This window comes from Thermobia domestica, chromosome 11 (genome assembly GCF_964235325.1).
Source record: "Thermobia domestica chromosome 11, izTheDome1.hap1.1, whole genome shotgun sequence".
In the NCBI taxonomy this organism is placed as follows: Eukaryota; Metazoa; Arthropoda; class Insecta; order Zygentoma; family Lepismatidae; genus Thermobia; species Thermobia domestica.
In genome coordinates this window covers 153902064-153916474 of record NC_137464.1, presented here as the reverse complement: position 1 = coordinate 153916474, position 14411 = coordinate 153902064, and the positions used below count along the sequence as shown (strand labels likewise).

The following is a 14411-nucleotide window of genomic DNA, read 5'->3' as shown; positions in this document are numbered from 1 at the left end:
ATCTGAAATTATTTACTTTTCATTCTCAGCATTTCAGATTTAAAACAAAATTGTCAAAGTTCATACGAAGCCTTGAATTCTTGTTAAATTTCGATAAATTTCTATGCTGTAATGTTTGAAAGAAGAAACTGAGGATCGTCCCTTTTGTATGAAAACTATAATTTTGAACTAAATTAACATTTTTTTGAATTTGAAATGATTTAAAATAGCCCCCACCCTTAAAATAAACAACTAGATTTATCTACTTTCTACTTTGTTTCTCTAGTTCGCCAAGTAATGGCTAAAAATATTATTTTGCATTTTAAAAAAATCTTATTGATTTTTCTGCGAAGGTAAACTATATTCGTTTCGAAGTCAAGAAATGATGATAGTTACGTATTATCATAGATTTACGTGAATTTGTTAAAACTGAATGAAACCTTGCAATCATTCGAATTTTGTATGTTCCAAGTAGGTATCCTGTCTAATATTTTCGTGATAAATGTGTGATTTATCTCAAGATTTGTTGCTGCAGAAACTAAAGCTCACAATTGAAACTTCCATAAACAAAGCCAATCCATCAGAATTGTTGTTACCCATTTTTTTGTAATACCTCTTACTGTGTATATTACCCTACTGTTCTTGATCTCTCTGCACAGAATCCTATAGACCTTGCGATCACCATTCTCATCCATTTTAGACGTCTCGACATTTTGATCTGTACTTCAGAAACGTGTAGCTTTTTCTATTCATCCTCGATCTTCTGTTCGAAGTGCATTGCAATTTAAATAACCCGTTTCTATTATTATTATTATTATTTATTCATTAATTAATTTTTTATGCTGATATTTGAATAACAGACTTATGTATGGTACGTAAGATCGTTTCTACTATCAGACGATGGGGAAGTCAAGTAGATTCGAATTTTCGTCAAATTTTATCCTGCGAATTACCAACTTGTGTGTGTGTTTATTTCTAGTTAAATCTTCAGTTACGGCTATCGTATGACTATCTTGGTATATACTAAATTAGACATTCTGATTGTTTTCCTTCTTCTGATATGTATTTCCAAAGGACATTCTTTCCTACTCTTTTTGACCAGTTTAGGCTTTGATTTACTTTTGACCACAACATTTGAAAGTAAATTGGAGACATGCATAACAGTGAAATAATTTAACATACTAATTTTAAAATTAGATTCAGTTTACCGAAAGTCATAGTATATATATATATATATATATATGTGTGTGTGTGTGTGTGTGTGTGTGTGTCAAAACAACACCGACAACGCTTGGGAGGTGATTCCTGACACCAAGATAAGACAAAAAGTATAGACCAACCTGGGTGCACAAATGCTTCCTTTCGGAGTTATAGGCTGCCGAAAGCATGAGAAGTTGTAGTTGGTGAGTACTTCAAGTTATATGCCCGTAGCCAAACTCCCTCTTAAAAATTGTTGTATGAGTACCTCAGGATTCTGAAACATGTATTTTTGGATAGCGCACATATTAGTTCCTAAATGAAGTCTTGACCCGACTACGGTAGGTTCCATAGTTTTGGAGCTATGGACCTTTAAAGTTCATTTTTTCATGTTTTCGGCAGCCTATATCTCCGAAAGGAAGCATTTGTGCACCCAGGTTGGTCTATACTTTCTGTCTTATTTTGGTGTCAGGAATCACCTCCCAAACGTTGTCGGTGTTGTTTTGAAACACCCAATATATACCCGAAATTTTCTCAACCTTGTACTTTTCACATCACAAAATTATTTTTTTCTTTAATATTAATTTTCTTGCATCTTTTTCGCTTTTCCAGGTCACTATAGTGTTCCAGATAATTCTCGAACTAAAATTACACCAATGCTGCAGATCACTGGAAAAGCAAATATTGGAGATAAAGTAATTCAGTCGTCGCGCATTATCTCCCTGCATACAAATGATTCTGATAAAAGTGATTACAAGCAAACAGTTGGAGTGCAAACTGAAGCTGTGTATCCTACAAACATTGTGGAAGGATGGAATCAGATTAAAACCTTCAATATCTCGTTCTTATTCTCGAAAAATTTCTGGTACTTCCTATATGATGCTGCTGATTTTTGGATTTTCCAGCAGGAGAATTTAATTACAAAGATAGCAGTTTCGGTATTTGCATTAGTTATAGTTGGAATGCTGTGGAGTTTACATAACCAGGTGAGTCAACAACACAATATTCATTCTGCATTATAAGTTTTGACTGTAAAATCAGTTAATGAATTTTCTATAAATTTAGTGATTACAATTCTGATATTTTAAGTTAAGATATCTAACAAAATTTAGCTTTATAGCATTCAGTCTTGTCAGTATTATGTGCCAAACCCAAAAGTAATGGGATAGTTTCTAGTATTTTATCCTAGTCTTCAGTACCCTAAAGCCAACGAAGTGCAAAAAGTCGTCAGCGTGCCATTGACTTCACATATGAACGAAGTCCTCTGATAAGATGTCAGACTCCTGATATTTATATGTGCAGTTTGTATGTGAATAGACTGTTGTAGAATACTCTTAAGTGCCCGATTAACTTTTTGTTGAATAAACCTAGTAGTATATATCATTGTTGAACTGGCCAGAATGGTTCTCGAAACAATTCTAGAGCTAGCGCTCGATAATAGTGCATTATCTTGTTGGAAAGTTCCGTCGTAGTCTGAGCTTAGAGTCCACGATAGTCTGCAAGTGGTCATAAACATTGCAGTTTAGCAGACACCGGTAAGTGACATGTATAGGTGGACTAGAAGGGGCAAGCGATGTAACGTAGACACAGTTAATACCAGTGTTTAGCATCATCAATCTGTTTGGTTTTTTACTGTCGTATAAATTTTGCGCAACCCCGAAACCTTACCATTAGCCCGAAACAATAATACCGTGATTATTACAGCACGACACATTTGATCAGCCCTCCGAAGTCCAGTTACGGTATTCATGAACTCAAATAATACATCCGGTGTCATGGTGTTAACAGAAACACTCGATAAGATTCATAAGTCCCCATACCGTGGAAACTAAAGAATGCTAGGCTGACCTCATACATGCGAACGATGTCTTTTGTACTGGATTGCTATGGATATCTGAAAGCAGACGGCGCTCGTTACGGTTATTAGTCACCCGTATCTGGTCACTGCGTTGTCATCGGTGATAACTTAATTATCTTTACGATATACAGAAGACACCGTGGATTGAGTACTGCCAAGTGTCGCTGAGAGTTCGAAAGTGTAATATTTCAGCCGTCTGGCATCCAGTATTATGCCATTATCTTATTCTGATAATTCAGTGTTTGCCTTCATCAAACTAGCTGAAGTTCAACTTGTCCTACGAGATAACGTGTCGTAAATGATAAAGGTCGTGGCAGTTGTAGAATGACAGTATGGCCAGTTAACAGTTTTAAGTATTGCTATTTTGTAACGCTGGCATGTGACGGTATTTATAATTTTACAATGTGATATTTATAATTTTGTTTCACTTGCCAAGTATGCATATGGCTAAAGATATCTTCATTGCAATTAAGTTTTCTGCTTTTAGTTATTATGAAGACCTTGTTCTTATTATATGTTTCATTGTAGGTTCGGGAGTTCCAGCAGTTATCAAAACATTCACAAAGTTCGAATCGAAGTTCTTCTACTACTTCCAATTCATATTCAGCAACTGCTCAAACGGAAGAAATTGGTGTTGGAAAAATACGTGTGGGAAAGATAATATTTTATCCCGATGATATATTGGGTAAAGGCTGCGAAGGAACTTTCGTTTACAGGTAATATTCTATAACTAACTGATGATCGGTAATATTTTATAAGTACAAAGAAAATACTATAAAAAATAGTAAAAATCTCGGTACACCGTAAACGTTTGCACAGAGCTCTTATCAGTGTGTGCAGTAGAAAGAAAATAAAAGGAAAAGAGTGATAACTATTTTCAGTCACCACTTTTGTGGCTTCTTTTCTTCAGCTCCCTATCTAATAAAGTGTGAGTGATTTATAGCAATATAGTTGGAATGAAGTAATCCTGAATCGGAAATAGAAAATCAGTTACTTTGCAGAAAAATTGTCAAAACATACCATCACACCCTAAGAAAGTACACTATAGGAGTTTTCGCTAAAATACTTCATCAGGTAGGGTGGGAATGAAGTAGGAAGAAACATTTTACACATATACACAGAGTCAGGAATTTTTGATTTGCTATGAATTAGGTTTTAAAAACATTTCAAATAAAAATTTTAAGATATTTCAGAGGTGGTTAAGTGTGTGTTATTTTATTTGGCAGCTTAACTTAGAACCTTATCTGTATTATCTTTTTTCATTCGTTTGTACGCTCCGCATCAAAAAAATTGCGACAGCTAACGCCATGCAACTACGCCACCAAATATACACCTTCTTATCCCATAATCGTGTCTGGTAAAGAGACTCCCTCCCTCTCTTCCTTTCTTCTCTCCCTACTAAAATTAGCTAACAACATGAACACAATTCTAATTTCAAACTATACATGTATTAGTATCGATAAAATGAAATAACGAAACCGAGACGAAACAAGATTCATAAGTTAATTTAGGGAGAAACTGAACACACATAATGAAAAATTGAAACCAATGGATGTCTATTTCCCAGAGGTTCAGAAACGAGGCAGAGAGAGAGAGAGAGAGAAGAAGAAGAAAAAGAAAAGGGAGAACAGATAAATATGTGGAATTTTAAACTTAGTAAGAAAAGAACCTAATATTATAAAGTTCCGTTACCAGAAATCCAACAGTAATATAGAAATAACGTTTGTTTTTATATATTTTTTCAGGACTATTCGAATATATAGAGGATGCTTGAAACATTCATTAAGTTACTTTCAAAAAGGATAGCATACTCAATTTCCAGTAGAACTGTAGATCTCACAGACACATCTAAGATAATGCCAAAAGTTTAACACATGCTTTGTTCTCGCGTGGTTCAGTTGTAAATTCGGTAGTGTTCATTGGACGTACTGATGCAAACTACATTCTAATAAACCCAGTAGATAGCGTAGATCATATCTTCCATTCCAGACTACTAATGCAAAGTGAAAAAAAAAGTAAAAGGAAGAAAGAAAGAAAGATAAAATTGAATGAGTGCTATTTTACTGGTAAATTCTTATCAGAAACATGTTATATTAAAAGTCCAAACCGTATCATAATGAAAAGTTACAAATGTTCAAATGGAAAATTGGATGTTCCTTATAGATGTAGCAGATCTTGCATGTTTCAAATTTCAACGTGAATAAATCACATTGAATTATAAGATGGAAACAAATTTGTGTCGAACTAGTATAAATAAAATTTTGTTTTCAAATAACCAGAGATATTGCCATTTTCTAGTCTTTTCCGAAGATTTATCTCTACCGAACATCCAGCATCACTTTCATCTCTTGCGAATATAACGTTGTAATTTGCACAGAGAGAATGAACACGCTAGGTCGTTGAATAAATGAATTTCGTTGTGCACTTAGGTGCAAATAAACTTACAGGAAGAAGCTTCATCGTTTCAAAGATCAAGGCTAAAATAAGTAATATTTGGCGTTTAGCTTCAGGTGGCATGGTAGTATAGCGGTAACGTAATGGAGTTACGACTAATACAGCTGTTCAGCGTAGGTTCAAATCCTATTCACGCCAAGCTTACATTTTTTACAAAGTGACAATGAAGAATCGATTTCTCATATTATACCTGCAATGCTTAAGAATGTGGAAGCAAACACCTTTATCATGATAGAGCCAATTTACGAATGTTGGTTGGGAAAGGGCAAGGGATTTACCAGGATATTCGAAACACTTCATTGATCTGCAGTAAACACTTTTCGTGTTATCGTTCTCGGAAAGAAATATTACATCATTTGTTGAACTAAGTTTGGGTAAAGCAATCGGTGGTGTAGTGGTAAAGTACCAGACTTCCAAGCGAAAAACGAGGGTTCGATTCTCTACCGGGTAGTATAACTTTTTCGCATAAAATAATGGCTGCAAACAGAGATTTATCTTTTGTTGGAGAACTTACAAAGCATCACTGGCGAGAATTCGAATAAACAGTGTGTGCGTTCTTCATCATACGCTGTAATGATAAGTATGTTTCATATTTATATTCGTCTTTCTCTCTCTCTCTTTCTTGACGTTTCCCTATCCTATCGTTGCATCTTTCACTTCTCCCCCCTCTCTTTCACGTACACACACACTTCACGTGCGTGTGCGTGTTCCAAAGTTAAAACGGAGCAAGAGACCGATAGACCTGGTCTGGAGAATGTAATTAACTGGCAACTTCAGCGTGGAGTTTTCGTGCTCTGGACATAACATCTCCAGTCCTGGTCATCTCTGAAAGAAATACTGTTTACACGCAAGGGAATAAGTAAAATATCTTTTTTATAATCTGGGTTACCGAGTCTCAGTCGAATTACCGGGTCACTACGGGTTTGAATCCTGAACTCAGTGGTGGCCCATAAGCTAAGCAACATCATCCGACTGACACTATGATCCGTTTGAGCTCTAGCGTGTTCATTCTCTCTGTGCAAATTACAACGCTATATTCGCAAGAGATGAAAGTAATGCTGGATGTTCGGTACAGATAAATCTTCGGAAAAGACTAGAAAATGGCAATATCTCTGGTTATTTGAAAACAAAATTTTATTTATACTAGTTCGACACAAATTTGTTTCCATCTCATAATTCAATGTGATTTATTCACGTTGAAATTTGAAACATGCAAGATCTGCTACATCTATAAGGAACATCCAATTTTCCATTTGAACATTTGTAACTTTTCATTATGATACGGTTTGGACTTTTAATATAACATGTTTCTGATAAGAATTTACCAGTAAAATAGCACTCATTCAATTTTATCTTTCTTTCTTTCTTCCTTTTACTTTTTTTTTTTTTTCACTTTGCATTAGTAGTCTGGAATGGAAGATATGACCTACGCTATCTACTGGGTTTATTAGAATGTAGTTTGCATCAGTACGTCCAATGAACACTACCGAATTTACAACCGAACCACGCGAGAACAAAGCATGTGTTAAACTTTTGACATTATCTTAGATGTGTCTGTGAGATCTACAATTCTACTGGAAATTGAGTATGCTATCCTTTTTGAAAGTAACTTAATGAATGTTTCAAGCATCCTCTATATATTCGAATAGTCCTGAAAAAATATATAAAAACAAACGTTACTTCTATATTACTGTTGGATTTCTTGTAACGGAACTTTATAATATTAGGTTCTTTTCTTACTAAGTTTAAAATTCCACATATTTATCTGTTCTCCCTTTTCTTTTTCTTCTTCTTCTCTCTCTCTCTCTCTCTCTCTGCCTCGTTTCTGAACCTCTTTTGAAATAGACATCCATTGGTTTCAATTTTACATTGTGTGTGTTTCAGTTTCTCCCTAAATTAACTTATGAATCTTGTTTCGTCTCGGTTTTGTTATTTCATTTTATCGATACTAATACACGTGTAGTTTGAAATTAGAATTGTGTTCATGTTGTTAGCTAATTTTAGTATGGGAGAGAAGAAAGGAAGAGAGGGAGGGAGTCTCTTTACCAGACACGATTATGGGATAAGAAGGTTTATATTTGGTGGCGTAGTTGCACGGCGTTAGCTGTTGCAATTTTTTTGATGCGGAGTGTACAATGAAATATCATCTTGGTGAATCCTCCACAAAATGCTGTTCGATCAACGCTGCAATGGTAGATTCATTTTCAACGCAGGCATAATTCCAAGCCCTTTCCTTTTCCATTCCCGTTAGTTGGAATTGTATCCTGCATTAAGCAGGGTTGGCTGGTTTAAACCAGCTTTTTTTTTTTCCAAAAAAAAAAAAAAAAAAAAAAACTGGTTTAAACCAAAAAACGAAAAATGTTCGTAAAAGTGTAACTATTCGTAAAATCTTGATGAACACACGTTTATGGGTTATCACGTTTCACTCCCATATATTATTCGTACTATATTCAGACCTAAATTCCCCATTCTTTACTCAAAGAGATTATATTACTAAAGGAACTTTTTTTATGTAACTTTATGGATGTTTCTTTTCTGATTTTTTTATAGTTTGTTATTATTGTTATGCAACCAAAGGAAAATTATAAATATTGTTTTGTTTTAATAATGTTTACTATTGATAAAACACATCGAAATGCCGTACTTTTTGGGGAAGGGGTCATACAAACCCCACGAGAGGCAATTATTGAAATAACAAGAATCTCTGGTAACTATTTATATATAAATGGGTCAGAGCCAAAGTGGACACAAATAATTCGTATCTTTATTCACTTTTCTTACTAATATGCAAAGTGAGTCGTTATATTTCTTTAACTTGGACTAATAAAAGTCGTAGTGAACTGACTTGGACTAAATTAATTCTTCTGTACTCTGTAGTACTTTGAAATTGTCCATATGTAATTCTGTATAATGGATCCACTTGTGCAATTGTTTATCTTTTTGTCCTTCTGAACTAATGACTCTTGACGATTATATTAACAAATATGTAAATATGTAAATTGGTCAAAGTATTTTTACCAGGAGTCCTTCGTGAATGAGTCGGCAAACGTATCGCATTTTTGGCCAATTAGTCCCGGTTTCGAGTTCAAATGGAGAACAATTTCTCTTGGATGTAAGCCAAGAAGCGGTTTGGATTTCGCTTTAAGCTTATGTGACCCCTTCCAGCATAACCCGGTTGTTGCATACTAACACTAAGGCGAAACAAGCTTACTTCCGTCCATATGTGGCTCATTCCATATCAAATGAACCAATATCAGATTTTATGGTTGCCCTTAGATCATGGATTTTCTTCATATTTTGTCTGTGGGTAGATACCCATGAGAAATGACCACAGGAATATTTGCAGATTTGTATCTCTTAAACGGACCTCAGGAAAAATAAATGAAAATCTGGCATTTTCCGAGACTTCTGCCGCGGAAAAATCGACATGTAATGTTAAAAATTACGTAACTCCCTTATTTTTCGGCCAATTGAAGTGTTTCTGGTGTCAAATTAAAGCTAATAGTCTCTACTATTCAGAACTACTGTTGAATCAGAAAAAGTGGTTCATAGAAAAGAGATACAAACACTGAAACACAATTTATATGATTTATATGTGATTTTTAAAAAAAATCATATCTGCTAAATCACTGAAAACACAACCTCCACATTTTTACCTCAGATTCACCTAAATATGTATGTTCAATAGTGCAAAAATGAAAAGGGTGTTTTTTGTGGTTTGTCAGTAAGAAATTATAATGCAGGGACACGACTTATGGCACGTTATTAACATTTAACATTAACATGTTATTAACTATAGAAATGTTGCATTTTGTTGGAATGTTTACTACATTGGTTACATTTGGCTTGGTTGAGATGAACGCGTAACGTGCAAAAATTAATATATTGAAACATTATTTTATGAATACGGAAGGGTATCATAAATATTGAAGGAAGTCAATTGCAATGACATTCTCGCTCACTCACTCCCCATCACACATACCCACGTTACTATTACTAGTGGCTCTAAGGACCAGGTGCCTCACGTGAATTTCAAAAATTGCGCCGTATAGAGTGGATGGCCGCCATTTTGGAAAAGTTTGCCGCCATTTTGAAACTGTACATTGGATCACTTGATTGTTAGATACACTAAATTTTATGTCTTTTGCTTCTATTCTCAAAATTTCAAGTCAAAATACTGAAAATTACGACCTGTAGTGTAGATGGCCGCCATTTTAAAAATCGACCGCCATTTTGAAAGTTGACATTGCTCCACTTTAATGGTACGCACAGTAAATTGTATATGTCTCATGCTTCTATTCATAAAATTTCAAGTCGAAAACCCGAAAACCGCCCTATAGCGTGGATGGCCACCATTTTGAAAATCTGGCCGCCATTTTGAAATTTTACTTCTGTTCTATACTATAAAGCAAATTTCGAGCGTCTCACGGTTTTTACCTCAAAATTTCGTGTTAAAAGACTGGAAATTGCGCCGTAAAGAGTGGATGGCTGCCATTTTGAAATTTTACTTTTGATCACCGCCAAAATCTATACAGCAAGTTTAGGGTATCTCGTAGTCCTATCCTAAAAATTTCGTATTAAAATACCGAAAATTGCGCCCTGTAGCGTGGTACAGACAGACATACAAACAGACAGACACAGGAAAATCCAAAAGCAGATCGAGTCCAAGTAGAAGCCTCACTGACGTTCGGCAATTAGTTTATATATATATATATATATATATATATATATATATATATATATATATAATGTTACTGAGTGACTGTTATTTGGTATTTCGAATTTACTCTAACAATGTTACAAATGGAACCAGGTGACCAGTGTTCGGTTTGCAGGCAGTATGAGGAATGTGAGGAAGTTCCAGACAGGAAAGTAACTTCCGTGTGTGATATGAAAGCAAGTGATGTGGAACTTATCAGACTTAGAGCCAAATGTTCTGACTTGAAATTTATTTGTGATTTCCATTTAAAGCAGTATTTATCTCTTTATGAAGACAGGCAGAGAACATGCATTGATCCTTTTCTAAAGCATAAGAAAATGGTAGTGAAAAGTTTAAAATCTATTTCGCTGGCATTTTCCAGAAGATTTACAGATATTGAACTAATTCCTGGCACAAAATTGTGTATATCTTGCAGGAAAGCAGTGATAGCAAACAGCAGCAAATCGGACAGTGAAATCAACTTTGATTCTGATGACGCTTACGAACCAGATGAATCTGTCTCAGAAAAACCTAATAAAGCGTGTGAATTACTTAACTGTTCACCACTGAAAGCTACCAAAAGAAAAGTGGACAGAAGAGGCACATACTTAACACATAAGGCTAGTCGTCTTGCTGCCAGTTTCACAGGGTTAGCAGCAAACGCTTTTGGTACTGAAGGGCCCCAGTCCTGTAAGAATGAGGTGGATGAAGACAAAAAATGCAAGGATTGTGAAAGTCTGATGGAGAGACTTAGCGCAAAGTTTTCTGCCAGCAGTGTTGATGAGAAAGTCCAAATATTAACCCTTGTCCCTGAATCATGGAGTATCCAAGACACAGTGTCTTATTTCAATACCACTGTGTATTTAGCAAAAAAAGCAAGGAAAATATTACAAAATATCACGAAATTTTGAGGTAAGAACCGTGAGACGCTAGAAATTTGCTTTATAGTACAGAACAGAAGTAAAATTTCAAAATGGCGGTCAGATTTTCAAAATGGTGGCCATCCACGCTATAGGGCGGTTTTCGGGTTTTCGACTTGAAATTTTATGAATAGAAGCATGGGACATATACAATTTACTGTGCGTACCATTAAAGTGGAGCAATGTCAACTTTCAAAATGGCGGTCGATTTTTAAAATGGCGGCCATCTACACTACAGGTCGTAATTTTCAGTATTTTGACTTGAAATTTTGAGAATAGAAGCAAAAGACATAAAATTTAGTGTATCTAACAATCAAGTGATCCAATGTACAGTTTCAAAATGGCGGCAAACTTTTTCAAAATGGCGGCCATCCACTCTATACGGCGCAATTTTTGAAATTCACGTGAGGCACCTGGTCCTTAGAGCCACTAGTAATAGTAACGTGGGTATGTGTGATGGGGAGTGAGTGAGCGAGAATGTCATTGCAATTGACTTCCTTCAATATTTATGATACCCTTCCGTATTCATAAAATAATGTTTCAATATATTAATTTTTGCACGTTACGCGTTCATCTCAACCAAGCCAAATGTAACCAATGTAGTAAACATTCCAACAAAATGCAACATTTCTATAGTTAATAACATGTTAATGTTAAATGTTAATAACGTGCCATAAGTCGTGTCCCTGCATTATAATTTCTTACTGACAAACCACAAAAAACACCCTTTTCATTTTTGCACTATTGAACATACATATTTAGGTGAATCTGAGGTAAAAATGTGGAGGTTGTGTTTTCAGTGATTTAGCAGATATGATTTTTTTTAAAAATCACATATAAATCATATAAATTGTGTTTCAGTGTTTGTATCTCTTTTCTATGAACCACTTTTTCTGATTCAACAGTAGTTCTGAATAGTAGAGACTATTAGCTTTAATTTGACACCAGAAACACTTCAATTGGCCGAAAAATAAGGGAGTTACGTAATTTTTAACATTACGTGTCGATTTTTCCGCGGCAGAAGTTTCGGAAAATGCCAGATTTTCATTTATTTTTCCTGAGGTCCGTTTAAGAGATAAAAATCTGCAAATATTCCTGTGGTCATTTCTCATGGGTATCTACCCAAAGAAAAAATATGAAGAATATCCATGACAAAAGGGCAAATGGCATTGGTTCATTTCACATGGAATAAGCCATGTGATATAAATACATAGAGCAAATTAGTTAAAAAAAAAAAAAAAAAAAAAAAAAAAACCGGGTTTAAACCAAGAAACCTGGTTTTTTGGTTTTTTCAATAAAAACCATGGTTTTTGCCAACCCTGGCAATAAATGAAGGTAGTTCATCACAAATAAAAGCCTTTTGGAATATGATTACTCGTATTTGAGCTTCTTTGTTTTCATTATAATGTATTTTAGTTCACAAAGTGGTTTATTTTGGAAATGCTTGTGAGTTTACGAAAATCGCTGATAAAGTTGCATATCAGTGTATGTATTATGTCAATACTTAGAGGATAGCCGGAGTAATTTAATCGGGCACTTGATCTTTAAATGGGGATACGTCTATAGATACCAAACTGTACTTTCTATTTTGTGCGTATAATGCATTGTTTATTAATAGTTATACATTTATAAATACATATAAATCTATTAAATCATTTTCCATCAATAGGTACACATTTGTAATTTATTAATGATGATACGTCTGATAACTTTAAAAAATATATATATATATTGTTTATTTTCATTTTAAAAATATTCTGACCTTAAAAATGACGCAAAAATTTGCGACCAATATTTGTGGTACATGGGTTCAAATAAAGTTTCATTCTCTCTCTGTCTGTAATCAATCTTCGTGCGAAATTTTTGTATTCATTTTCAATGCCAATAGAAATGTTCAGAGATTTATAAAACACAATTCTTTTAGACAAGTCATGTAAAAAAATAATGTGTAACTGGTATGCATCTTTTCAGAAGGTTGCACAAAAATCAGGGAATTGAAGGGTGTGGCTCCAGGGGCGCACCCCTCTCCAAAAATATGTAACAAAGACTTCATTTCTTTATTTAGCAATTCGCAGTGACATGAAGGAAAAGAAAAAGGGACGACTAGAATTTTCGCAAGTAATAAGAGTGAGTCATTAGTCTAGCAATATTCTGGTACACAACATATGTGTATTTATTACAGTACAGTGAAAGCAGGTTAACATTCAAAGTATATTAGACTGTGTGCAGTTACATTCCTGCAAGTTTCTCGATTCCACGTCGATACCACGTCTTGCTTTTAGAAGCAAAGAAGCGAGTCACTGCTGTTTCCTTCTCGTGGCTGGTTGATAAAGGATCATAATTCCAGGAAATGTGTCATGGAAGCGCAGACTGCTGGCTACGCTGCTGTGACGCACTTGACATACTTTCGTTTGAGTGTTTTCTTACTCTGAAACAGAGAATTGTTTCTGCATTTGTTATTGCATTTATTGAGCCAAAAGTAGTTTTGCATTATGCTGTTGCAGCAGGGCGCCTTTTTGATTTACCAATGCGGGATGTGTTCGGCGTAGCGCAGCATACATCCGCTGAATCTGTTCGGAATAGATATCGGCATTGATGATGCGACTGTTAGGAACGATGTGGAAATGAATTACCCCCTCGTGTTTCCACCACACACAAAGCATGACATCGACGACCATTATACAAGTTGAACCTTGCTCAACCAGTTTTTGCACATTTGGACTTCGGGAAAAAGTCCACTTTCCGTAGAATGTGATAATCTGTTTCGGGAGTCGCTTGTCACTCTAATTTTAGAGCAGTTGTCGGCACGCATGTACTCTCCTCTGGGCCTGAGATGAGGTCAGCACATGTGGCACAGTGCGTCAGCTCCTAATACACTACAGTGGAACTTGACATGCCGAGTTGGTTTGATAATCGTTGTGTGCTGGTGGATGGATTTCCTCAATGGCGTGTTGTATTATCACAAAATCTGTCGCCCTGGACCGGCTGGACATTGACTGATGTACATTTTTACAACTTGCACGAAATTTCTGCAACCAACAAACTGCTGTGATGTGGTTCACTTTAGCTTGGCTTTCGCATGACAAATATTTTGGTTGCAGCCGCACTGTTATGTCGAGTTCAGAAACTCGTACTGTAACATTTCACATATCAGAGCTGAGCACTTATCGGCACTGCCACTGCATGAATATACTGTCGGAGTGGCGGCCTCCGTGTTAAATAGTTTGCATACCACACTACCTCTTGGGCTAGTTTGACATTGTAATTACAGTCTATCACGACATATACATGCGCGTACTCTTTG

General features: G+C 35.4%; 1 protein-coding gene across 2 annotated transcripts in view; it reads left to right on the top strand.

Annotated features, from left to right (window-relative positions):
• Ire1 (serine/threonine-protein kinase/endoribonuclease Ire1) overlaps positions 1-14411 on the top strand; it is a 161110-nt gene that overhangs the window by 69101 nt on the left and 77598 nt on the right. For both annotated transcript variants that reach the window (XM_081731224.1, XM_081731223.1), the window contains 2 exons: positions 1789-2162; positions 3563-3750. In XM_081731224.1, the coding sequence (XP_081587350.1) occupies positions 1789-2162; positions 3563-3750 (562 nt within the window). The remainder of the gene's footprint in view (positions 1-1788; positions 2163-3562; positions 3751-14411) is intronic.